The 26660-nt window shown below is 51.2% G+C and overlaps 1 protein-coding gene across 1 annotated transcript in view; it reads left to right on the forward strand.

Moving 5' to 3' along the window:
- LOC134411151 (maestro heat-like repeat family member 5) overlaps positions 1-26660 on the forward strand; it is a 93124-nt gene that overhangs the window by 42333 nt on the left and 24131 nt on the right. The window contains exons 6-17 of the mRNA XM_063144801.1: positions 595-702; positions 4866-4982; positions 12588-12686; positions 13493-13618; positions 15347-15469; positions 16719-16798; positions 17311-17449; positions 18047-18142; positions 18520-18624; positions 20325-20460; positions 25067-25182; positions 26383-26532. Of these exons, the coding sequence (XP_063000871.1) occupies positions 595-702; positions 4866-4982; positions 12588-12686; positions 13493-13618; positions 15347-15469; positions 16719-16798; positions 17311-17449; positions 18047-18142; positions 18520-18624; positions 20325-20460; positions 25067-25182; positions 26383-26532 (1395 nt within the window). The remainder of the gene's footprint in view (positions 1-594; positions 703-4865; positions 4983-12587; positions 12687-13492; positions 13619-15346; positions 15470-16718; positions 16799-17310; positions 17450-18046; positions 18143-18519; positions 18625-20324; positions 20461-25066; positions 25183-26382; positions 26533-26660) is intronic.

Consider the following 26660-nt stretch of genomic DNA (forward strand, 5'->3'; position numbering starts at 1 on the left):
TGGAAGGGGCCTCCAAGGCCATCGAGTCCAACGCCCTGCTCAAGGCAGGAATCCACCCTAAAGCATCCCTGACAGGTGGTTGTCCAGCCTTGTGCTCTCCTTGTGAGCTGCAGCCTTTGAGGCGTCTGAGCTGATCACTGTGGGCAGCGGGGAGGGGGACTCACTTGAAGATAGTAGCGTACTTTATGCCGAAAAAGGTATCTTGACATCTTCCTTCCTTCCTTCCTTCCTTCCCTCGGGGCAGAAGAGGCTTAGCTGCAGCAGTTGCTTTAGTGCCTGTTTTCTTCTCCCACCATTTTTGGCTGGTGACCCTAGAAAACCACTGTAGCCATCATTGGACCCAGAGTGCACAAGACCTTTATCTGCCCCAGTGAGAGGAAGGAAAGATGCGTGTGGAAACGACGCCTTGGGCGTAGGAGATGTCTGCCATAAGAACATCCCCACCTGTGAGCCCCGTTTTGTGGCCTCGGCCCACGCTTGGGGCAGTCGTCCCTTGCTGGGCGCCACCACCTCCGGAGGCCAACTGCTGAGCTGGACGAGCCTCAGCCGGACCCAGAAAGCGGTTGGCCTGATTTCCCCACTTCTTCCTGACAGTTTGTGGAGCGGCTCTTGATCGATGTCACGGATAAGGCTTGCTTTCAGGAACTCCATCAGGAGCTAGTGAAAGGGGACACAAAATGCGACAGCCAAAGCCCTGAAAAGGTGAGTAGCTGCATCTAGCGTTCTGCTCTCTGGGCCCCAGGAGGAGGGCCCGCCGGCTGCCAGCCACGATGTTTGTGGGAGATGTGGCTCTCTGCCTTCCGTGATGTCAGCAAGGTTTGGCGGGGGTAACCACGGTCAGTTCTGTGCTGGCTACCCTTAGAGAAGGTATCTCATGGAGGTTCTCAAGTCCACCACCACCACAAGTCCTAGCGTAGCCTCACTAGACAATGCCAGGACTGAGGCCCAGAATTTGGCCATTTGGTGGGTACCTCCAGGGCTCAACATGTTTCAACCCTGGACGCTGCTTTAGCATCAGTTTTCAGCCTGGGGATTGTATTATTATAATCAGAGTAATAACAGCAGTAGAAGGACTAAGATACTGTGTGTGAAGAATGCTGGTCCCTTGCTGACACTCTAAAGGATTCGTGGTGTGTGTGTTTTCCTCAGGAAAGTGAAACTGGAAGTATTGCCATGCTTTTTGTCAGTAGTAGTTAGGCCTTCCCTCTCAGTCAGTTGCATCAGCAGAAAATTGTGCTCTGTTTGTTCATCTCAATTTGGTATAAAATAAGAGAATAAAAAGAAAATCTCTAGTCCTTATTTGCAGAGAAGCTGTTCTGGTCTGCAACACCCTTGATCACTGAGAAGCCCCAGCTAGTCCCCACACACCGGGGCGGGGAGGCGGGGAATTGTAGACAAGATTATCTGCTTCTAGTTTGAAAATATATTTTGGACTTGAGAAGAAAATAGTGAATAATCTCTCATAGAAACATAGAATAGTAGAGCCAGAAGGGGCCTATAAGGCCATCGAGTCCAACCCACTGCTCAGTGCAGGAATCCACACTAAAGCATCTCTGACAGACGGCTGTCCAGCTGCCTCTTGAATGCCTCTAGAGTGGGAGAGCCTACAACCTCCCTAGGTCACTGGTTCCATTGTGGTACTGCTCTAACAGTATGGAGGTTTTTCCTGGTGTTCAGCCAGAATCTGGCTTCCTGTAACTTCAGTCCATTATTCTGTGTCCTGCACTCTGGGAGGATCGAGAAGAGATCCTGCCCTTCCTCTGTGTGACAACCTTTCAAGTATTGGAAGAGTGCTCTCATGTCTCCCCTCAGTCTTCTCTCCTCCAGGCTAAACCTGCCCAGTTCTTTCAGTCTCTCCACATAGGGCTTTGTTTCCAGACCCCTGATCATTATCGTTGCCCTCCTCTGAACCCCCTCCAGCTTATCTGCATCCTTCTTGAAGTGTGGTGTCCAGAACTGGATGCAATACTCAAGATGAGGCCTAATCAGTGCTGAATAGAGGGGAACCAGTACCTCGCGCAATTTGGAAGCTATATGTCTATGAATGCAGCCCAAAATAGCATTTGCTTTTTTTGCAGCCACATCACACTGTTGGCTCATATTCAGTTTGTGATCTACAACAATTCCAAGGGTGTTAGCTATCCCATCCAATTTTATGTCATCTGCAGATTTGATAAACATTTCCTGCACCTCCTCGTCCAAGTCATTAATAACAATGTTGAAGAGCACTGATCACAGGACTGAGCCCTGTGGTACCCCGCTCATTACCTCCCCCCAGTTTGAAAAAGTGCCATTGATAAGCACTCTTTGTGTCCAATTCTGTAGCCAACTGTGGATCCACCTAATAGTTGTTCCATCTAGCCCACTTTTAGCTAGTTTGCTAATCAGAATGTCATGTGGTACTTTGTCAAAAGCTTTGCTGAAGTCAAGATATATTATGTCTACAGCATTCCCATAGTCCACAAGGATGTGATCAGATTGGTTTGGCAGGATTTGTTATTGGCAAGTCCATGGTGGCTTCTAGTAATCAATGCATTGTTTTATAAACTGCTCCAAAAATGTCCCAGGGATGGATGTCAGACTGACTGAGCTGCATTTGCCAGGTTCCTCCTTTTTGCCCTTTTTGAAGGTATGGACAACATTAACCCTCCTTCCATCATCCAGCACTTCACCCGTCTTCCATGATTTCACAAAGACAATAGTCAGTGGTTCTGAGGGTTCTTCTGCCAGTTCTTTTATTACTCTAGGATGCCATTCATTGGGACCTGGAGATCTGAACTCATTCAAAGAAATTAGGTGTTCCGTGACCATTTGTTTATCAGTCTCAAGCTTCAATCTTGCCCCTTCAGCTTGTACATTTTTGCCCGGGGGGCGGGGTCATAGATCTGCTTTTGGGAGAAAACTGAACCAAGGTAGGAATTGAGCACTTTGGATTTTTCTTTGTCATCTGTTATCAATTTGCCATCCTTGTTGAGTAGCTGAACCACCATGTCTTTCCTGTCTTTTACTATGCCCGTTCCTGAAGAAAGATTTTTTGTTGCTTTTAGCATCCCTCGCTAGCCTCGGCTGATTCGCAGCTTTAGCCTTCCTATTCCATTGCTTCCTTCCCTTGAACCCAAAAAGGAGACTAAGTTATAGACTTGAACTGTGGTGATACCTCTTACTCTAGCTCTGGGTGTCAAAGGTCCATGTTCTCCTCTGATTGTGTTAGTGACATCTTTTAAGGAATAAAGAGGCCGGGCTCCCTTAGTACCCCTGTGGGATGATGTGTGACATGATTGTGGACTGACGCTTTTGGAACAGCTAACAAGATCATTCTTAAAAGAGCCGGGCAATTGAAGAACGAAGCGCCCCTAAAGGCAGAGAGAGGGCCAGGAGCCCTTGGAGCCCTTGGAGACCAAAGCCTCCAGCTACAGTGACTTGAGAGTCCGTGTCCTTTTGCGCTGGGGCCCACTCATATCCATCCAGGAGGTGCCACTGCCCTTTAACTCCGAGGAGAGTCCCTCAGGCTCGTCTAGTGAATAGGGAGACCAGGGGAGCCATTCCCAACTGGCTCCTTGTGTCAAAGCGGAGGTGCTGCCCGTAGTGAGCTGGAGCATCCAGAAAGGCTTTCTTGGCATGTCGATTCATCCTGCCAGTTGCTCCCAGTCAGGGCTGCTGGGGTAGTTGGGTTTCCACTTTAGCTGCAGGACTGGAATCCACTGCCAGTCCCAGCTGGCACCAGTGGTGCTGCTCCTGATCCAGTTGCCTGCTCCAACTTGTGCCTCCGAGAGCCGACAGCAGGAGCAGCAGGACACCTTCATGCTCTCTGACCGGGTGTCTGGGCATTGCCCAGCTAAAGGTGCAAGGTGGCAGGTGGAGGTCCAAGATGAACATGCCCCGTTCTTTCAGTCTCTCTTCATAGGGCTTTGTTTCCAGACCCCTGATCATCCTAGTTGCCCTCCTCTGAACACGCTCCAGAAGGATGCAGACAAGCTGGAGCGTGTTCAGAGGAGGGCAACCAGGATGATCAGAGGTCTGGAAACAAAGCCCTATGAAGAGAGACTGAAAGAACTGGGCATGTTTAGCCTGGAGAAGAGAAGATGGAGGGGAGACATGAGAGCACTCTTCAAATACTTAAAAGGTGGTCACACAGAGGAGGGCCAGGATCTCTTCTCGATCCTCCCAGAGTGCAGGACACGGAATAACGGGCTCAAGATAAAGGAAGCCAGATTCCAGCTGGACATCAGGAAAAACCTCCTAACTGTTAGAGCAGTACGACAATGGAACCAGTTACCTAGGGAGGTGGTGGGCTCTCCCACACTAGAGGCCTTCAAGAGGCAGCTGGACAAGCATCTGTCAGGGATGCTTTAGGGTGGATTCCTGCATTGAGCAGGGGGTTGGACTCGATGGCCTTGTAGGCCCCTTCCAACTCTGCTATTTTATGATTCTATGAATACACAGAGAGAGAATAGTCTCAGAGGCTACAAATGAATTTATTGCTGAAAAGACCAATAATAATAATAATAATAATAATAATAATAATAATAATTCTTACCCACCTCTCTGTTTGGATTGAGGCAGGGAACAACAATAAGTATAAAATACATAAAACTGAATTAAAAACAAAGTATACATTACTAAAACAGTCTAAAAACATCCTAAAATTCCACTGGATAGGCTTGCCGGAATAGATCAGTCTTTATAGCTTTCTTAAATGCTAAAAGACTGTTAAGTTGATGAGTCTTCTCCGGCAGGCCATTCCACAGTCTGGGAGCAACAGAAGAGAAGGTCCTCCAGGTAAGGTCCTCTGATGTGTTTCAACCTCTAGTTTTTTTATATCCAGGTGCCTGATCTGGTCCTCCTCCTCCTTCTTCCTCCTACAGATCTTCCTCTACCAGTACTATGGAGCCATCCTGCGTACCTCAGATGACTCTCAGTTAGTCCAAGAGCAACTCTGCAGTATCCTGTCCCTGTCCCACCGAGGACCTTTGGAAGCAATGGTGAGATGGTGATGATGCCGGTGACAATGACACACCTGCTCTTCTCCTGGGAAAGAGAATGGGGCCCTATTGGTAGACAGAGCCTCACACCTCCAGCCTATTCCAGACCTGGAACAAGTGAGACAAAATAGCCCAGGGTGTTGCGAGGTGGAGTGTGGGAGGGAACCTTCAGGTGGGGCAAGCCCACAGGAGGGGACCTCCCACCATCAGGGTTCTCCTCCTGGGACAAAGGAGCCTCTTCTCAGCGTTGTTGTCCTACTTTGGCTGTAGCAAGCTCTAAATGCAGTGGAGTCAGCAAACAGGCCTACAGATGATCGGCTGAGGGGGTTCAGATTACAACAGCTGTGGTCTAAATCCAGGCAGCGGTCAGAACACAGGCAGGCAGTTAGACGAGAGGATCAGGCAACAACAGGAGTGGCCACCATAACAGGCAAGAGGTCAAACTCAGTGAATCAGTCTGGTACATTACACAGTCCAGAACCAGGGTCATTAGGCAGTCCAAAAGGTCCAGAAACTGAGCATCAATCACAGGCATGGTTCAGGAGGCAAAGTACACAGTAGAGGCAGGATGGACCAGGTTGTTCCAACGTTGGCTGGGTTTTCAGTGAAGGCTCTCAAGCCCCAGACCTGCTGGACTCCACCCAGAGCTCAGCTGTAGCAATCAGAGCTTCCTATCCAGAGGCCTACGAGCCTGTTGCTTGCGGGGACAACACTCCTGGGGGTCAGGGGTTTTCTCAGCCTCTGCCTCAAAGACAGGCTCCCTTTCTCCTGACAGGGATGTCTCTGCAACCACCTCTCCCAAAGGCTCAGGTTCCTCTGGGTCTGGTGGCAGTCCCTCGTCTGGGCGGGGGGTGGCGTAGCAGTTGTGTGCATTTCCACTTCATACAGAATAGGGGAAAGGCTTTTGCCAAGTAGTGCCAGAGAAAAGCTTGAATGCCCATGCACAAAGTAGGTTTCATTGCTGGGGTGGGGGGATAAATTCGCCCTTGCTTCTGCTTTGGAAATCCCATGACTCTCTTGCGTCATCCTTCCCCTGATTTATTTATTTATTGTTTACTTATTTAAAACAGTAAGATCCCACCCTATATCATTAAGATCTCAGAGCGGCGTACAGATAAAAGCATACAGTATAAAACTATAAATATGTACAGTTAAAAACAAATTAAACCATGAACCGTTAAAACACTATATAATTTAAAAGCAGCAAAAGCAGTTAAAACAGTTAAAACAATGTGCCATCTTTGTGAGTTTAACCATCAAAGGCTTTGTTAAAAAGCCATGTTTTCACTTGGCGCCGGAATAAAATCAGTGTTGGCGCCAGTCGGGCCTCCAAGGGGAGGGCATTCCACAGTGGGGGTGCCACCACAGAGAAAGCCCTCTCCCGTGTCCCATCCTAGCATAGATGTTGCATTGGTGGGATGCGGAGAAGGGCTTCTCCAACAGATCTCAGGTCAGGCAGGCATATATAAGGAGAGGTGCTCTCTCAAGTATCGAGTCCCAAGCCGTTTAGGGCTTTAAACGTCATTACCAACACCTTGAATTCCGACCAGAAGCGTATAGGCAGCCAGTGCAGTTCCTTTAAGACCAGTGTTATGTGGTCTCTGTAAGATGTACCCGCCAGCAGTCTAGCTGCTGCACTAGCTGCAACTTCCTCATCATCTTCAAGGGCAGCCCTATGTAGAGTGCATTGCAATAGTCTAATCGGGAAGTTACCAGTGCATGCAATACTGTGGCTAGGTTGTCCCTGTTTAGGAAAGGCTGTAGCTGGCGGATCAGCCGAAGCTGACCCCAAGTACTCCATGCCACAGAGTCCACCTGGGCCTCCAGTGACAATGATGGGTCTAGGAGTACTCCCAAGCTACGTACCTGCTCCTTCAGAAGGAGCGCCACCTCCTCCAGAACAGGTCACTTACCCAATTCCCAGACTCGGGAACCACCAATCCACAGAGCTTCCGTCTTATCAGGATTCAGCTTCAGTTTATTGGCCCTCATCCAGCCCATTACAGCCTCCAGGCACTGGTCCAACACCTTCACAGCCCCAGCTGACTCCAACGACAAGGAGAAGTAGAGCTGAGCATCATCAGCATACTGATGGCACCCAACCCCCAAACCCCTAATGACCTCACCCAACGGCTTCATATAGAACAGCATGGGGGATAGAATAGAACCCTGTGGTACCCCACAGCTTAATTGCCATATGGTGGAACAGGAATCCCCCAATACCACTCTCTGGGATCGGTCCCACAAGTAGGAGCAGAACCACTGTAACACAGTGCCTCCTACTCCCATCTCGCAGAGCCGATCCAGTAAGATACCATGATCAATGGTATCAAAAGCCGCCAAGAGATCCAGGAAGATCAACAGGGTAGGACCCACCCTTTCATCTGGAGTAGGTTGTCAGTCAGAGCCTCCAAGGCTGTTTCAGTGCCGTGCCCTGGCCTGAAACCAGACTGAGAAGGGTCCAGATAATCCGTTTCTTCCAAGAACGTCTGAAGTTGCCCGGCCGCCACCCGCTCAAGCACCTTGCCCAAAAAGGGGATATTAGCGATGGGGCGGTAGTTCTCACATACCTCTGGGAGGGCCTCTTCAGGAGAGGGCGCACTGCAGCCTCTTTCAAGGCAGCAGGCACCACTCCCTGACAGAGGGAGGCATTTACCACCCCCTGGACCTACCCAACCAATCCACCTCTGCTAGATAGAATTAGCCAGGATGGGCAAGGGTCAAGCTTACATGGGGTGGGACGGACTGATTCAAGTGTCTTGTCAACAAATGGAACTGATCCAAAAAAACATGATTAAACGGGGCACTGTACACCTCCCCAGGCTCTGCGATAACTGTGGCATCAACTTCTGAGTGAGCACGAGCAATTTTCTCCTCGAAGTGCCTAGCAAATTTATTACAGCAGGTTCCCAAGGGTTCCCAATCCTGGTTTCCCAGAGCCCCAGCCTCCTCCCAACAGGCTCTTCACCACCTGGAATAATTCTGCTGGGTGGCATTTTGAGGATCAGATTGAGAAGGCAGAGTAAGATTCTTTTGCCCTCCTCACTGCCGCGTAATAGGCACAACAACGGAGAGTCTTTGCTGATCTTCTGTCGTACTCCCTCCGAGACCTACGCCACCTGCACTCTAGCTGTCGTCCAGCCTGTTCCATTGCCCGTAGATCTTCTGTAAACCCAGGGGAATTACGGGCTCCACAGCACAGGAGTGGGTGCTTGGGAGCGATTGCATCGTTGGCCTGTCCCATCTCACCATTCCATCGTGAGACCAAGGCCTCGGCCGAATTGCCAGCCCTATCAGCTGGAAAATCCCCCAGAGCATTCAGGAACCCTTCAGATTCCATCAGTCTCTGGGGGCAGACCGTCTTAATGGGTCCCCCACCCCTGCAGGGAGGATCTGCTGCCGGCAAACCAAATTTCACAAGGGAATGATCTGTCCCATCTGTGTGCCCCCAAGGGCCGGGTCCCAGAGCGGACAGAAAGGGGCTGGAGGACAAGAGGCTTTTGGACACACGCCTACTCTCCAGACTCCTGACAAATTTATTTATCTTCCCCGCTCCCCAATCGCTTACCTCTCTCAGCTCACCAGGGGCAGGATTAAACCGTCCCCTCTGCATCAATGGTCTTGGATCAGAAAGCGTGGGAAGCCCCACCTTCCAAGTGTTTGGGGGCTGAGGGTGCCCTGGGAGGATCGAGCGACGGACTTCCAGGGAGTACCGGACAGTTCAGCCATTGCCTGGAAAGAAAACAGCCAGGCTGATCTCTTAGATACGAGAGGGGATTCCGCACTTAACCCCCCCCCTTCATCCCTTCCCCCCCCCCCCCATGTGCACAAGTCAGTATTGCTCCTGGTAAAAACCAGCAGTAGCACTTTTCTCACTTGAGAATACACCGGATTGAATGGGAAGGGGGAGCAGGTGTTCATGTTTTGCCTGCATCATGAAGGGGCCGCTGCAGCCACCACCACTGCTCTCCCCCCCCGCCCCCGCAACCCTGGCCCCACTGCCCATCTGTTTAGGCATCCCTGAGACATGGAGCTGAGCACAGCTGGGCTCCACCATGTACTAGTGAAACACCAGTAGGATGCACCTCCCAAGAGCAAAAAGGAGACGGGGCAATAGGTCAAAGGAGGAAACACTCCCACCCGATCCTCGTCCCTAGCAATGTCAACACCGCACCGCTCAACACCCGCCTACACGAAGTGGGACGTAGCGCGATGGCAGGAATAACACAGGGAGGCGATGGCAGTTTCATTGCGTGACCACAAGAATACCGCATTTTCCTCATTCCCAAATAATACCAGGAAAAGGGGGAGGAGGAGTGAGACAGCAGCTGCATGGCAATGACAGCGTGTAAAGCATGCCGGAAAAGCCATGAACCACAATGGCCATGGGTGGGGTGAGGTGGGGGGAAACCGGTAAGAAGGAGCCTGAAGATATTCCACCATTTCCCAGTTTGCTCCAACTCCTTGGTGGGAGGAAGTGCAAGAGCTCCTGGCGAGTTTCTGACCAGGCCATTAGCAAGAACTGGCTTATTCCCCCTCATAGAATCATAGAATAGTAAGAGTTGGAAGGGGCCTACAAGGCCATCGAGTCCAATCCCCCACTCAGTGCAGGAATCCACCCTGAAGCACCCCTGACAGAGGGTTGTCCAGCTGCCTCTGGAAGGCCTCTAGTGTGGAAGAGCCCACCACCTCCCTAGGTCACTGGCTCCATTGTCGTACTGCTCTAACACTCAGGAAGTTTTTCCTGATCTCCAGCTGGAATCTGGCTTCCTGTAATTTGAGCCCGTGATTCCGTGCCCTGCACTCTGGGGGGATCGAGAAGAGATCCTGGCCCTCCTCTGTGTGACAACTGCTCAAGTATTTGAAGAGTTCTATCATGTCTCCCCTCAGTCTTCTCTTCTCCAGGCTAAACATTTTTGTGAACCGCCCAGAGAGCTCCAGCTATTGGGCGGTATAGAAATGTAATAAATAAATAAATAAACAGGCCCCGTTGTTTCAGTCTCTCTTCATAGGGCTTTGTTTCCAGACCCCTGATCATCCTGGTTGCCTTCCTCGCATCCTGGTAGCCCTTCCATGGCTGCAAGGAAAGGCTAAAGCCCCTCCACTCTTTTCTTGCCCTAGTTCTGAGTAGGTTAATAAAATACTGAGTCAAGGGACATAAATATAAAGAATTAAAATGGCATAATATTAAAAAGTGCAAATGTTAAAAACATTGTAACGGGGATATATTGTGACACAATATACAGATAAAATACTGTAGTAATTGTCGTTTGTGTCTTACATTACTACAGTATTTAGCATTACAGCATATAGGTTTTATGTACTTAAGTTTTTATCTGTATATTAATAAAATAAATAGAACCATAATATAAAATCTCTAAAAACTACAAATAGGCCAAATGTGTGTCGACTCCCATCTTCGTCAGTGGCTTACAAGAAGTTCTGTGGCCTAAACTCTCATTGGAAAACCTTTCATTGGCAGGCCAAGTGAATCCATCCATGTGTCTTGAACATGGATATGGGCTCTCCCACACTGGAGGCCTTCAGGAGGCAGCTGGACCACCATCTGTCAGGGATGCTTTCGGGTGGATTCCTGCCTTGAGCAGGGGGTGGGACTCGATGGCCTTGTGGGGCCCTTCCGACTCTGCTATTCTATGATTCTATGAAATGTTCTTTATGGGCAAGCAGGTGCTTGATAATATAAGGCATCTCTAAAAGAGCGATTTTTAGCACGCTTGTGGCTGGCCATTTATTGATTGATTGCATTTCTATACCACCCAATAGCCGAAGCTTCCTGGTAGGTTCACACATATTAAAACCATTCAAAGTATAAAACAAACAGAATAAAAACATGATATAAAATACAATATAAAACCACAGCCAAGATAAAATCAGCAGCAGTGCAGAAATACAAATTTAACACACAAATTTAAAACAGCAAAATTAAAATTAAATTTATAGCCTGTTAAAATGCTGAGAGAATAAAAAGGTCTTCACCTGGTGTCCAAAAGAGTATAGTGTAGGTGCCAGGTGAACCTCCTTAGGGAGCTCATTCCATAGCCGGGGTGCCACAGCAGAGAAGGCCCTTCTCCTGGTATCCACCTGTCTCACTTCCGTTGGCAGAGGCTCATGGAGAAGGACCCCTGAGGATGACCTTAGGGTACGGGCAAGTACATTCATGGGAGTTTGTGGGTCGATTACATAACATTAACACCAGCCAGGATGTCTCCCGCCATTTCACCCTTATCCCGTTTTCAAAAAGATCGGACATAAACTGGAATAAACACCTTAACGGTGTGAAATCGACAGTGTGTAAAGCCGGTGTTGTGCTATGAACTTGTCAAAGAAGGCCTTTCTATGTTTGCAATTGGAGGGAGAAGAGGGTAAAATGCCCCCCTGCAATAAAGGGAGGCAGCTCTGATCCCCCCACCCCACCAAGAGCAGCACCCCTTTAAGTTCAGTGGGGTTTACTCCCAAGTAAGTCTGCCAAGGGTTGCAGATTAACAGCACTCTCATATCTACTCAGATGCAAGTCCTGGCTTTGCTGGGGTCTGTGAGGAAATGGCACGAGTTCAGTGATGAAAACAAGACACCCACACAACCCACACACACACATGCCAGGGAGGGAGGCGCTCCCTCGATTCAAACCACTGTCTGCCCTATAAAGGTCCCATCCTAATAGCACAAAGAACCCCAAACAAAAACCCACGGCAAGGATATGGGTTTCTGTGTTGGGGGTGGGGGAGGTTGCTTAAGGTCGAGACACTCATAGGGATTTGAATAAGTTAGCAAACGCTGAACAGCCGAGACGGCAAGTGAAAGCATTTCCTCCTCTTCCGCCACCCTGAAGCTGCTTAAAGCCCCCACCCCACCCCACCCCACCCCCGGCCATTGGAGCTCACAAGAGAAAGGGCTGTAGGGATGTGGGGCGGAAGGAGGGAAGAGGGGGGCGTGGGGCGTGCCTGGAGTTCAGAAAAAGTGTGTCTGAAGCGTCCTTAAGAAACAGCTTCCAGAGGGTCCCTTGGTTTGCTTACAGCAAAGTGCTGTGGTGCCTAAAAGGCCGCCCCGTGCCCTCATGCCAGAACCTTCTGTGGGCCAGAGCACCATGGTTCGATGTGCAGAGCGGTCAGCGCAGTGGCCAGGCCTATGTGCGCACGGATGGGGACAGGGAGGCCTCTGGCACTCAGGCCCTTTTGCCCACCAAGCACCTGGCTGAGACCGAGGCGGCCCTCTGGTCCAGGAATGCTGGCGCCAGGATACACATCTTAGTCTAGGAGGGGCTCCGAGGCTCTTCGTGGCCTTTAAGGGACTTGCCTGAGAATTATGTCCTCAAAGGACCATGGGTTTAACAGAGACTTTTGGTGCATCGGGGCAGCGGACAGCCCTTTGCTGCTCCAGAGTGCTGTGTTCACTGCAGTGCCTTGAGTGCTCCTGGCATATCCGTGAGAGACATGGTTCTGCCCAAGGAAGAGGCTCTGTGAACCCCAAGGGCGAGGATATCCCTGCCCAGGCACAGGGTGGGCCCACCGCAGCGACTCGGCCTCGTGGGCAGAGAGCTGGACGGCTGCTGCCATCGTGCCATTTCCACTTGCTGCTCCCTCCCAGGGCATCGCTTCCGCTGTGGGCTTGGCTGCATCCCGCCACCCCGATGAGGTTTTAAAGGCACTGGAGAACTTCAACAAGAATGGGTCACAAGCCAGCCAGGTATCATTTCAGAAATGCAATTCATTATTTGTGTGTGTCAGCAGGTGTGGGGGCGATCCTGGGCTTGCCTTTCCCCCCTTTTTTAAAACGTTTCATCAGAACCAACATTTTGCTGAAGTTGAAAGTCCTTTCTTTCAGGAAGTTATTTTCTTCCCCCACACCATCATTGTTCAAAATGACCTCTCCTTATCTGATGTTTCATTTCCATTATTTCACTGTGGAGGAAAAGTGCAAAGGACTATTAATGTGTATATTGCGCCCATTAGTACCAAGTAATTTGTTCTCTAATAATAATAATAATAATAATAATAATAATAATAATAATAATAACAACAACAACAACAACACCCCAGCAGTATGCTGCTGAAAAGGGCCTGAAGGGAACGGCAGAGAAGGAAAGCGGTGTGGGGCTGGGGGCGTCCAAAGGCCCCCGCCTTGGGCAAAGTGAAGGAAGGCTCAGGCCTGCCGCACTGGGGGGTGGGGTGGGGCTCTGCTGCCCTCCCCTCCCCGATTCCGTGAGGATGGTGTGTGGACGCCTCATGAAGACTGAGGGAGCGGAGTGTGGGGATTCCACACTTGGTGGCCTGGGCCTTGCGCCGGCGTGTCTTTGGGGCAGGGGGGCGGAGGGGACACCCCTCTTCTGCCTGAGCCCGGCAGTCCTCTGGGGTGACTCCCAAAGGGCTTTTCAGGCTGCTTCGAATGCCTTTTACCCTGGCTTGCCCTTCCGCCGTCCACGCGCATGGGCCCTCCTGTGACTCTGGGCAGGCTCTGAGGAGGCGACGCTGTGCTCTGCCCTTCCCCTCCAGCACTGCAAGTCGACCACGCTGCTGCTGTGCTACGGACGTGTGGCCCTGGGCATGAAGGAGGAGCTGCTCCCTCGGGTCGAACTCATCCTGACCAAAATGATGGAGCACTTCGCCATCGCCCCCTTGGTACGGTGAAGACGTTTGCCTTTGCACGGGGTGGTCAGGCGGGGGCGGGGGCGGGTCTGCCTCGCGCACCAACTGTCTCTTGTCGCCCTCCTCCTTGGAGCTGAAATGGGCTGCTGGGGAAGTTTGTGGGGGTTTTGCTAGCCAGTTCAGTCTGGAGCAGGAGAGAAACGGCTCAGCGTGCAGCAGCTGCTGTGCCAGAGATGACTTCCACTGGCCCTCGGTTGCCTGGGCACCAGCGTGGGCTGGCAGCCTCCTTCCAGCTCCTTCCAGTCTGCAGGGATGCTCACCACCATGAGTCAATTAGGTGTCAGCCGCAATTGTGGCCCCTCACTGCTTGCTCCAGACTCCAAAGCATTTAAATGAACGTGGGTGTGGGTGTGGGTGTGTTGTGAGGGTGCTAAGCTGGCGTTTTCTGGTTCCCTCTTCCTTCTATGGGGCTTTTAGGGTTCTCAGCCAACAGTTTTTGTGTGGGTGTCATTAAATCAATGCTGAAGCAAGAGGCGAGAACTTGTGTGTGCCACCCCAGGCAGCACTTCATAAGAGGCGTCCTCTCCCCGGTGTGAGCAGCGGGGGCATCTCTCTCTCTCCCCCCCTCTCTCTCTCTCTTTCTCTCTCTCTCTGAGGCCCTTGCCACCTCCATTTGAAAGAAGTGTCGGGGCGCACTGCTGAGAGCAAGCCCCGGGGGTCACAGGCCAATAGGGAGGTCCGCAGGCAGAAGCCGCCCCTTCTCCCAGTGATTTGCTGTCACTGCTTCTCCAGAGTTACTGTTCCAGTGGCAGAGAGGGCAAAGGAGAGCATTCGGGGGAGGGCATGTCAAAGCCCCCCTGTTTCCCAGAACCAGGATGCTGGCCCTGGAGCTATCCTTTCCCGCTCATTGGGAGAAACAAACCACATTGATGTATTATGTAACATGGCTTGAGAAGGCCATAAAAAGGGAGGGACAGAGGGAGAGGAGGGGCGGAACTGCACAGGGCTGCCCACCACCTGCCCCATTGGTGTCAGCCTGCAGGGGTTTTGGAGGGATCCATTCATGGCCCAGCTTTTCCTTCCACACCCCCATATTGTGTTTTTTTTTGGGGGGGGGGGGTTAAAAAAGATCTGCTGCCCAGAAGTCACCTTTGTAGCTGATGAAGGGTCTGAATGGTCAATATAAATGCCGCAGCCCTAGAACTTCATATACAAGAAATCATCATATAATCATAGAATAGTAGAGTTGGAAGGGGTCCTATAAGGCCATCGAGTTCAACCCCTGCTCAATGCAGGAATCCACCCTAAAGCATCCCTGACAGAGGGTTGTCCAGCTGCCTCCTGAAGGCCTCCAGTGTGGGAGAGCCCACAACTTCCCTAGGCCATTGGTTCCACTGTTGTACTACTCTTATGGTCAGGAAGTTTTTCCTGATGTCCAGCTGGAATCTGGCTTCCTGTAACTTGAGCCCGTTATTCCGTGTCCTACACTCTGGGATGATTGAGAAGAAATCCTGGCCCTCCTCTGTGTGACAACCTTTCAAGTATTTGAAGAGTGCTCTCATGTCTCGCCTCAGCCTTCTCTTCTCCAGGCTAAACCTGCCCAGTTCTTTCAGTCTCTCCTCATAGGGCTTTGTTTCCAAACCCCTGATCATCCTCGACATTGCCCTCCCTTTGGGGTAGATTATGCCTATGAAGCCATATGAAAGGATGTGGCTTTGTTTGTTCATGGGGATCTGTTTTCTGCCCTCGGACTGCATTTAGGACATAAACCTGAAGAAAACCTTTTTGATTGCTGTGCTGATGTTCCTCGAGGCCGTTGCTGCAACAGGTAAAGCACAAGGCCTCCGTCTGCACAAGAAAACGGCACTGGTGGAATGCCTGATCGTAAGTATGCTCCGCTCACTTTCTGTGGAAGCACAATAGTTGCTAGTGAACCTGAGCCCCACCTCTGCTGGCCAGCTGCCCCCAAGGAGCCTCCTGCTGCACGAATAGAGAGGTTGGACCCAGCGGCTGGTGCCTCTTCTGGCCCCTAGAGCCATCCCTCCTCTCCATTTGGCCAGCAAGGGCTGTACCCGGTGCCTGGCCCTTTTGCCAGAGCCCTCAAGGCCTGCCGCTTGGGTTCACACGACATGGGAAGCCATGGCACGCCAGGGGCCCGCAGGCCCTGTGCAAAAAGGGTGCCCTCAGGTCCTGGGCATGTCGTGGACAGCTCCTGCAGGTCAATGAAGCCACCCTGAGCTGTCATGACCTGTGAACAGCACTGGGGAGGGGTTTGTAGGCCCACTCCTAGGCCCTCTGTCTATGGAATGCCCCCCGCCCTAGCGGGACCCCACGGTCACCTTCAATGTGTACATTTAGGTGCCAGGATAAGACCTTCCTCTTCCTATTTATAATTAATCTGTTGCTCTAATTCTTGGTTTTACTGTTGACTCCTCAACGTTCTTAAAAAATATTTTAATATTGTAGCATTTTGTTGCTTTTTTGTGGGTGTTGATTTAGTTGTTGTTGTTGTTGTTGTTGTTGTTGTTTGGTTTTATGATTGTGAACTGTCCCAAGGACTTTGGCCAGTTGGAAATTATACAAATCTAATTAATGACTAAATTAATTTACAAATCACAAAAATGAAAGCCAAGATTTTCAGCTATAATTTGTTACTCTCATTTTAGATTGGAGGGAGGGTGTGTGTGTGTGTGTGTGTGTGTGTGTGAGAGAGAGAGAGAGAGAGAGAGAGAGAGAGAGAGAGAGAGAGAGAGAGAGAGAGCGCACTCCACCAGAAGCAAAGCATCTCTAAAAGCCAGGAGCAGCAGCCTCTTCAGTCGCGAACGCCGCAAAAGCAAGATCCCATGCGCTACCCAGTGGCTGCTGTCTTGGGTCTTGACCTGGCCCACAAGCGCATGCAGATAAATAGATGGGGGTGTTGGGAAGGAGCTTGGCCTCAGTAGGGAGGCCAGGGTCACATCAGAGGAATCTGGGCTGTTGGTGGAGAGATCGTCCATGTGGGAGGCTCTTCCGGTTGCAGCTCAGTTGTTGGTGAAAACACCTGCCTGTTCTCGTCAGATCCCTAGATACCTCTAAAGGGGAGTTGCTGTCGCCTGTTCAACATTCATACTGTGTCTCTGTAATGACCTCCCAGGTGCTGATTGAAAGAGAACCTGTCCACACACTGGCCAGCACAGTGCGTCAGGATGCTATGTACATCGCGAAAGAACTCAGGTAGTGGACAGGAACAGCATTTCAAATGTCGGGCGGGAGGGGAGATTCGCAGCGAGGCTCGAGGGTCACCCTTAGTAGAAATATGTCAGAAGAGCAATGGCTCCCAGTCCTTTGGGGGCCCAGTTCAAGGTGGAAGGCATAGAAAGGCTCCAAGGGCCCTGGCGTGCTCCTGAGGCATGGCAGGTAAGCCCAATGACAGCTGGACGGCCCCCTGTTGCCCACCCCTGCCATAGGGTCTTGTACGCCGGCTTGAGCGAGGTGACCTGGGACCTTCTTGTGCTCTGCCCCGGAGCGGGGGCAGCCTGGGGGGCGTTGCATTTCCTCCCCAGCCATCCTCCTTTACTTCCTTGGCAGTAGCGAATCTGGGCAAAGCAGCCTTTTTGCCTTCATGAGAGATTGTGCGACTGACAGCTCCTCTGAGCCGGAGGATGAGGCCAAAATCCCTTGGGCGCTGACAGGGTTCCATCCCTTCTTGCTGCAACTAAACTTCGGGTGTGTTCCTCTTCCATCAGCAAGCTGAAGCCTCTCCTGGAGGCAGAGAAGAAATCCCAGCTGCTCTGCGTCTCCTTCGTGAGCGTGTTTGGCCTTCCCCCCCTGGACAGCCTAGAAGGGCAAACGTACGGAAACGAGCCGGCAGTGGATGACGTCAAAGTGAGCCCTTGTCTGCTGCACACCTACCAACGCTCATAGAATCATAGAATAGTAGAGTTGGAAGTGGCCTCTAAGGCCATCGAGTCCAACCCCCTGCTCAGTGCAGGAGACTCACTGCTGTGGTGGTCCGTTCTGATGACAGTTTCAGGATGAAAATCAGTGCAGAAATTAAATTCCGCATTTGAAGGGCCTGCCTTGCTCTGGAGTGGCAGCGGAGGTGTGGCTGGGTGGTGCCTGGTGGAAGGTGACCTGTGGTTGGTCGCCTTCCACCAGGAAGAGGGCAGGGGCGGCTACAGTCCCCAGGCGGCCGCCCAGAACCCCGTGCTCCCTCCTCAGCTTTGGGATTACCCGACGCCACGCCAGGGAAGGAAGGCGCAGGGTTTCAAAGAGGCGCAGCACCAACCCAGCGCTGTAAAGACACCCCCTTGGAGACCTCTTTGGGGGTTAGTCCAGGGCCAGAGACGACCCAGACCCATTCAGGGGATGGGCCGGGCTGTGGCAGCACCCGGTGCGTCTTGTCCACCTTGCCTGGCTCAGCCCTTCCCTCCTCCCAGCAGGACGTGTGGGGCTCACACCTGCTGCTTCCTTGTGCTTCAGGGCCTCTACCACCAGACCATGAGCAGCTTTGAGGAGATGCTGCAAGACCTGCTGCTGGAGAACCCACGCCCAAGTGAGCTGCAGCGCCTGATGAAGGTAGGCGGGGGGGCCAGGGCGCCCAGCATGGCCCTTTGCACCCTCCTCACGGGGGGGGGGGGATGCTGGTGCCAGAGCCTCCACTTTGGCCTTAGAGGGGCAAGGAGGCTGGGGAAATGCCGGACGGGCCCACTGGGCTGCCTTTGTTCGGCCACACTGGCTGGAAACCCTCTGGGACAGGAATTTCGCCACCCTGGCCTCACTGGTCCAAACCTGCTCTTCTGTTGATGCTGCTTCTGAGCCTGCCTACAAGTGAGACAATGGAGACTTCCAACTGTCAGTAGTCACGTGGGGGTCGTTTTTCAGCTCATCTTGATCTTCCTGTGGCCCAGACAAGGTTAGGAACACATTCTCTGTGTCTGCCCTTCGTTTGATAGCTCATGGAACCATGGATGACCTCAAAATCAGATCATGTGCGTGAGAGGGCGGTGGAGACAGCAATGAAGCTCTTGAAATTTGTAGCTGGGCGTTTCCACTTTGATGTGAGTAGCCGTTGCGCTCGGGAGGCCAGTGTACTCATGACCAGAGCGGGGGCTCTTTTCCTCAAGGCGGCGCCCGGGCTGCAACCACGGTCCGCCCAAAGGAACCCAGGAATTGCCCTGCTGGATCAGGCCCGGCATTCCGTGTCCAGCCAGGAGCCTCCGCGAGCTCCCAGGTAGGAGGGCACCTGGATATCGGAACAGCGTTATGTGTGAATACGGAGGCTCCCCGTCCGCCTCTCTCCAGACTGCTGGAATATGTGGCTTTCTGGCTCCTCTCCATAGAAGGCAAGCAGGGTGGGGGTGGGGGACACTGCCACGACACAGGCTCTGAACACCAAGCCTGGCCGCAGCTACTCCCTGCTCCAGCCAAGCCCCACTGCTTGATACGCCTGAGGCGAGGGATAAAAACCACCTTCCTCCAAACTATGTGGAGAAAGGGGTTAAATGGAGAAGGATTTCAATATGTAAAATAAAAGACTGTGAGTTATATGTGCTGAGGTGAATTATTGTCAGAGTGGGTGCTAAATGTGTAAACTTCAGATGATAAATGCCAAACAGACACGTGGGATTTTTGTGGTAGTTAAAAACAAAACAATCAAAATTTATTTTCAAAAGTTCACAAGCTTTGTTTCAAATAAAACATTTAAACCCCTTTTTGAAACCTTTCATCCAATCCTTTCACTCATTCACATACACGCTTTCCTTTCTCTCACACAATCACTCTTGAGCTTTCTTTATTATCTGTATTGATTAATATACATCAACTATGTGCACACCACACTCCAGAGACACCACTCTCTACCCTGAACCTCCAATTTCCCAGAACTTAAGTACTCTAAACAAAGAGAGCACTAAAGACTCTAAGAGGACCTAAAAAGTCTCCCGCAATCCGCTCCGTCCTTCCCTTATATATCCCTCCTCCCCCTCCCCAGACATCCTAACTCCGCCCACTCAGGCCAACGTTCTAAACTCACCACAGACTTACAAACTGCAGACATACATTTGGCAACTGACTTGTGGGGTGTAACGCCACAGACACTTTCCCAGCCTAGGAGCTCTTAAGAAGCAGGAGACCCAAATGAGGTTGTGCATCTGTAACACCAGCATTGTGGCTCCTTTCTGTGTAACCTAAGGATAATGGCCCACATGCTGCCATGCTGAGGGTCTGGCACGGCTGCCTGACTGCCGGCTTTGGGCTGTGTGTCCAGTAGCCCAAAGAGCCCCAAAGAGCCAGGGTGGAGAAGCAGAGCACTTTCCTCATGACTGGGGCAATGAGTTGCCCTCTGGGGACGTGGGTGTTCCTGGCGAGACACCCTCACGTACACTTGCCCAGTGCTTCAGCTGAATTCATGGAGGCTCCTTTGGACAGTGGTGGGGAAACGGTTCCTCCTCTAAGTTGGCACACCTGGGATGCTTTGGCAGGACACCTGCGGGCGCCTCCTGCTCCACCCAACAGCCTGGCAAGCTGGTCTGATCATCTCCAGAGTCGCCTGTGTTGGTGGCACCACAGCGTGTGACAGTCGCTCCCTGGGTGTCCCAATTGCCACAAAGGAGAGAGTTGGGGGCTCATCAGATGAGTGTTTTATTGCCTGCTCGCTGCTGCCCACTCATGGTTTTTCGTGTGTTCTTTAGGTGGGGGCTGGCTGGAACACCCACCCCCTGGTGGGGCTCAGCTAATGCTTTCCCTTTCTTTTCATCAGCTGTCTCGGGACTTCAGCAAGCTGGCCCACCTGACTGCTGTTCTGATAGCTCTGTGCAATGATCCGGTGCAGCGCATTAGCGCTTTTGCAGTGCAAGGAGTCAGCTGCCTCTATGAGATCTTGTTGCGCCGGAAGGGTAAGGCCCAGGAGGCGAGAATTCAGCAGCCTGTGCTCCTTTGTCAGGGGAGATCGCTCAGCACAGCGCGGGAAGGGGCGGGCAGGCAGGCACCCTGGTCTGCCCTGAGGTCGCTGACATCCTGCCCCTTGTCCCAGGGTTAATCCAGGCCACTTGTTATTATCATGAGGGACAATGAAAATGGCTAATAGGGAGGTCTTGGGGGATCAGAAACGTCCAGGCAAAATATATGAAAATGCTATGCAATGTGTCACGGCACAGCTAAGAGGGCTTGGTTGGGTAGAGCGTCTGTGGCAAATGCAGGTGCTGCTCTGTGGCCAAACTCACTCCCAGAGAACAGCTGGTAACTAGGAATTGCCCAGTACTCGATTGATTGATTGATTGATTGATTGATTGGGGCTGCCCTCCTATACAGCTTTACCTGGAAGTACATTCCGTGGAACTCAGTGGGACTTACTTCAGTGTAGACATTTACACAGGATTATTATTATTTATGTATTTATATAGCACCAACAATGTACTTGGTGCTGTACAAAATATACAAATAAAACAGCGATGCCTTGCCTAGAGGCTTACAACCTAAAATCACATTAAAACATATGAAGGGGAAAGGGTTTCACAAAACAGAAATAAGGGAATAATCATAGTAATAAGAACAGTAAATCAAGCTAAAATACCAAAAGCTATGGAAAACAAATGAGTTTTCAAACGCGTTTTAAAACCTACAATGGAACTCGTAGTACGTAGTTGCTCTGGAAGAGCATTCCAAGCAAACGGGGCGGCCAGAGAGAACGGGCGAAGCCGGGCAAGAGAGATAGAGACTCTTGGGCGGGAGAGCAACGTAACATTTGAAGAACGGAGGGTACGAGGGGGATGGTAGAGTGAAATGAGAGAGGAAAGATAAGAAGGTGCAAGACCAAGACACGCTTTGAATGTCAGCAAAAGAAACTTATACTGAATTCTATATGGGATCAGAAGCCAATGAAGAGATTTCAACAAAGGAGAAACATGGTCAAAACAACGAGCCAAGAAAATAATCTTGGCTGCAGAGTGGCGAAGAGAGACCAAAGAGGAGAGATGAGCATAAGGAAGACCAGTCAAAAGAAGATGACAAAAGTCCAAACGGGAGATAACCAAAGCATGGACAAGGGTCTTAGCAGAAGATTCAGATGAGACCGGACGGATCCTAGCAATGTTATATTGGAAAAAACAGCAGGACTTGGCTACAGCCTCGATATGTGAGGAGAAAGAAAGTGAAGAATCAAATATGAAGCCAAGACTACGAGCTTCTTCCACTGGATAAAGTGTGACATTATTAACAGTAACAAAGAATGAAGAGCGAGGGGACAGTTTGGGAGGGAAGACAAGCAAAACTGTTTTTGACGTGTTTAGTTTGTACATTTAAGGCATTTATATACCACCCTTCAAAATATTTATCCCAGGGCAGTTTACAATGCATTGGTCACATTCTGGCTAGACATCAAGAAAAACGTCCTGACTGTTAGAGCAGTACGGCAATGGAACCAATGACCTAGAGAGGTCATGGGCTCTCCCACACTAGAGGCAGTCAAGAGGCAGCTGGACAGCCATCAGTCAGGGATGCTTTAGGGTGGATTCCTGCACTGAGCGGGGGGTTGGATTTGATAGTCTTATAGGCCCCTTCCAACTCTACTATTCTGTGTTTCTATGATTTATTTCCCTATACATAGCCCTTTGACTGATGCACAATCTCAGTGGCTATATACTAATGCCCAGAGTATGGAAAACAAACAGAACTTGAACTTATACATGAAGGCAAATACATGAAGGCAAATACGACTTGATAGGTATAACTGAAACTTGGTGGGATGACACCCATGACTGGAATGTAGCAATTGAGGAATATAACTTGTTCAAAAAGAACAGAAAAAATAGAAAGGGAGGTGAGTTGCACTATATGTTGAAAAATACCTATCGCTGCACAGAAATACAGGCAGCTGAGCCTGGGAGCCCCATTGAGAGCATCTGGATTAAGATTAATGGGGCAAGTAATAAAAAGAACATGATGCAGTCTACCGCTGACCACCCAATCAAGGAGAACAGGAGGATGAAACTTTTGAGAAACAAATTGCCAGTGTTTCAAAGAAGTCTGATGTATAGTGATGGGGGACTTCAATTACCTTGATATCTGTTGGAAGACAAATTCTGCCAAAAGTGGCTCCTGCAAGAAATTCCTGATGTGCGTGGCTGATAATTTTCTCCAACAGAAAGTGGAGGAAGGAACTAGAGGATTGTCTATCTGACTTGATATTGACTAATAGGGAGGACTTAAGTGGATAGAGTGGCAGTTAGGGGAACTCTGGGGGAAAGTGACCACAGCATACTTAAGTTCTTGATTTTAAAGGAAACAAAAGCTTAGTGTAGCCATACACGTACTCTAGATTTTAGGAAATGTGATTTTAATAAACTCGTAACTATTATAAGTGACCCTAATGAGAAAAGGAGTCCACGATGGGTGGGAGTTTTGGCTCCACAAAAAGCTTAGAGATGACATGAAAACAAAAAAGGACACATAGAGGAAGTGGAAGGAAGGCCAGGCTACAAAAGAAGAGTACAGACAGGTAGCACAGAAGTGTTGGATTGGCATCAGGAAGGCTAAAGCTGAGAATGAGCTGAGATTAGCGAGGGATGCTAAAATCAACAAAAAAGCTTTCTTCAGATACATGCATAGTAAAAGACAGGAAAGAAATGGTGGTTCAGCTACTCAGTGAGGATGGCAAATTGAGTGCTCAATTCCTACTTTGGCTCAGTCTTTTCCCAAAAGGAGGTCTATGACCCTGGCCTGGAAAAAGTGAAGTACAAGCTGAAGGGGCAGGATTGCAGTTTGAGATTGATAAACAAATGGTCAAGGAACACCTAATCAGGGCCCAATGAACTACATCCTAGAGTAATGAAGGAGCTAGTGAAAGAACTCTCAGAACCACTGTCTATGATCTTTACGAAGTCATGGAAGATGGCTGATTTTTGTGAACCGCCCAGAGAGCTTCGGCTATTGGGCGGTATAAAAATGTAATAAATAAATAAATAAATAAAGTGCCGGATGACTGGAGGAGGGATAACATTGTCCCTATCTTCAAAAAGGGCAAAAACGAGGAACCTGGGAACTGCAGACCAGGCAGTATGACCGTAATCTCCTAACTGCTTGGCTGGACCCAGGGCCCGCCTTAATGCCACACTCATTGACTGAGCAGGGCTGTCCATCATCCCACTGGCAGAGTGGCTACCCTGCCTGTTTGGTGTGGAGAAAGTTAACTACTATTAAAGCTCAAGCTTTGAACTTTTTCAAAGTATCAAAATTTTCTGCATGTCTACACTGCTCAAGCTTCACTTTAAAACAAAAATGAGCAAGTTTTGTGTGGTAGAGCTCAAGTAAGAAGCCTTACACTACTGTATTGATAGATAGATAGATAGATAGATAGATAGATAGATAGATAGATAGATATGATCTGGGATAAGGTTTTCGGCTACTTGTCTGATGACCCACCTGGCCTCATTATGTAGCTACTTGTATTATGGGGCCCTCTTTAACACTGCTAAGTGAAAGTCGTAACTATAAATGGAACATCTGCACCTCTTGATCTGGATTCCTTTCTTATCAGTAAAGGGTGCTCATGATCAAACTCTGCTTAGGGGTCAGAAGGCCAAGCTGTGTTGCATGAGGCATTGGGATCTCATTTTTATTTCCGGAATACTCTTGGAAGCATTTGATTATAGAATTTCCTAATTGAGAAGCAGGGGTAAGATGGTGCAAATTTGAAAGGTCTGCCTAATCTGCTTCACCTGTAAATTTTATTTGAATGCCTATTAGAAATAGGTGTCCTTGAAACCAACTCAGCTCTCCGCTGCTGAGGATCCTGGCCCTGCCCTGCCCAGGTTGCCTCCCGCCCACCCAACCCACTTGTGTATTTCTGCAAAATCCTCCTTGCAGGCCTTCCTCGAGCCCTCCACCCTACTCCGCTCCAGCCGTGGCGTCTCGCTGAGTCTGGTCCTCTCCTCCTACCTCTCCAGAGGCCCCCGTCCTGCCCTGCTCTTGCTGGGATGAGGCCTCCGCTCTCCCCTCTGCCGCTTCCCACGCCCCCCTCCCTGCTGCCTCCTTTACAAGCCCTCCCTCTCCTTTGCCTCCTCCTGCTCCGCCCTTCCCGTCTCTGGCCTCCTCCTCCGGTCCTTCTGCTCCTGGCCCCTCGCCGGCCAGCCATCAGCGTCCCCTAAGAACATCAGAAGAGCCCTGAGGCTGGATCAGACCAAGGGTCCATCTCGTCCAGCGCTCTGGGCACACAGCAGCTGACCAGCTGGCGACCAGGAATCCGCAAGCAGCACACGGCGCAACAGACCCTCCCAACCATGTCCCCCAGCGACTGGTGTCCATAGGCTTCCCCTGACGGCCCACAGATCCCTCACCACCCCGCTTCAGGCCCGGCCGCCTCGTCACGGTCCTACAGAGGTCCTGGTGCTGTGCACAGCTCTCTGCTGCTGCTGCTGCTGTTACGGTGGTGGAACAAGGCCCCCTTCCTCCCCCACCCCCGTTATTGCCCACTGGGGTCTAGCAGCTGCTCTGTTTTTGCCTCAGGGCTGAAGAAGAGCAAGCAGAAGAGGAGGAAGTGGCCGATGCAGAGGAGCTTCAAGGCCCAGGAAGAGGAGTGGTGCTCCCTCTTGGTGCTGGACAGCAGCTGGCAGATGGCAATGGTACTGTGGCTGCCTTGCAGATAGGCAGAGTTGCAAAATGCTGAACCTCAGTGGGCTCAGCTCTGGCCTCGCGGCCTCATTCCACCCCTGGCAGGATGGGGAGCACACTTGCGTGTTTGGGCTGGGGTGGGACAGTTCTGACATCATCATTATTATTTATTTATTTATTTATTTATTTATTTATATAGCACCAACAACGTACTTGGTGCTGTACAAAATATACAAATAAAACAGCAAATAAATCAGGGAACAAGTGCCTTCAGCATCCCGTTCCAGGGGTCCCCTCCCTCAGCAAGTCCCCCAGCTGTGAGTGGTAGCGTGGGGCAAGGACCTATGGGTCTCTGCAGGGGAGGGGGGACCTGCACGACACAGGGGGGATTGGACTCGCACGCACGCACACACACTTCCCTTCATCTGTGACATCAGGAGGGCACCATGGTGGCAGCAGAGAGGCAGCCCTACCATCAACCAACCGACAGGGAAGATGTTGGGCAGGACTCCAGAGCTGCTTCCTGAAGGTAGTGGAGAGGGCTGTGTGCCCTGCCTGCCTGCCACGCCAGCCAGCCCCTGCAAACCGGCCCACAGGCTGCCATGGTGGAGCGGAAGCTGCAGCAGTGGCGTCAAAGCCACGTGGGCAACACGTCGGGGGGCTTGCACCCAGAGCAACACAGGAGCATGTGGCCCAGCAGTGCTGGGAGAGAGGCAGATGAGCAAGCAGAATTCATTCCCCAGGGAATTTCCCAGCCTGGAGCGGCCAGTTCCGCCCAGGTGGCCTCAGGGCGGAGGAGCCCTGCAGCTGCGGGCCTCTGCCCCATGCGTTGCAGGCGTATCTCTGTAGAACGGCCCCTCTCCTAGCACTGGGGGAAGTTTGGAATGGCAGCGGCAGAGCCTGGCGAGGGGATCCCTGGGATGCCTGCCTCGGCCGTCGCGTGATGGCTGCGTTCCTGGAACGCCACAGCTCCTCCACAGGGCAGCTGAGGAGCAGCCTCTGTACTCGGGCAGACAGCATGCCCACCTTGCCGGGTCTGGCCTGCTCTGCGGGGCAGCAGGGTCTCCCTGGGCTCTAGGGCAGAGAAGGGGCCTCCTCCTCAGCCACCCCCCAGATCCTCTTCCCTGGAGATGCTGCTGGGGACTGGCCGTCGGCCACTGAGCTACAGGCCAGCGGGGCCTGGCTTGGCCAAACCGCCTCTCTCTTTGCAGCATTGTGGCGACCAGGCCTTCTCCGCCCAGCTGACCAACCTGCTGCTCTCTGTTCTGGATAGCCTGAGGGACTCCGACGCAGAGCAGCTGAAGGCCGCCGAAGAGGTGCTCAACGCGATCCTGCAGAACCATGCCATGAAGGTAGAAAGGGTGAGAGGCCCCTTCAGCCGCTTTTTTCCTGCGTGTTAAAAGACCCCCACTCCGGATGTAGCTTCCTTTGCAAATGCCAGGTACAAATGCTTCAGACACCAGGCTCCGAATGTCCTGGTCAGTGATCA

The sequence above is a fragment of the Elgaria multicarinata genome, chromosome 19 (assembly GCF_023053635.1).
Source record: "Elgaria multicarinata webbii isolate HBS135686 ecotype San Diego chromosome 19, rElgMul1.1.pri, whole genome shotgun sequence".
Taxonomy (NCBI): domain Eukaryota; kingdom Metazoa; phylum Chordata; class Lepidosauria; order Squamata; family Anguidae; genus Elgaria; species Elgaria multicarinata.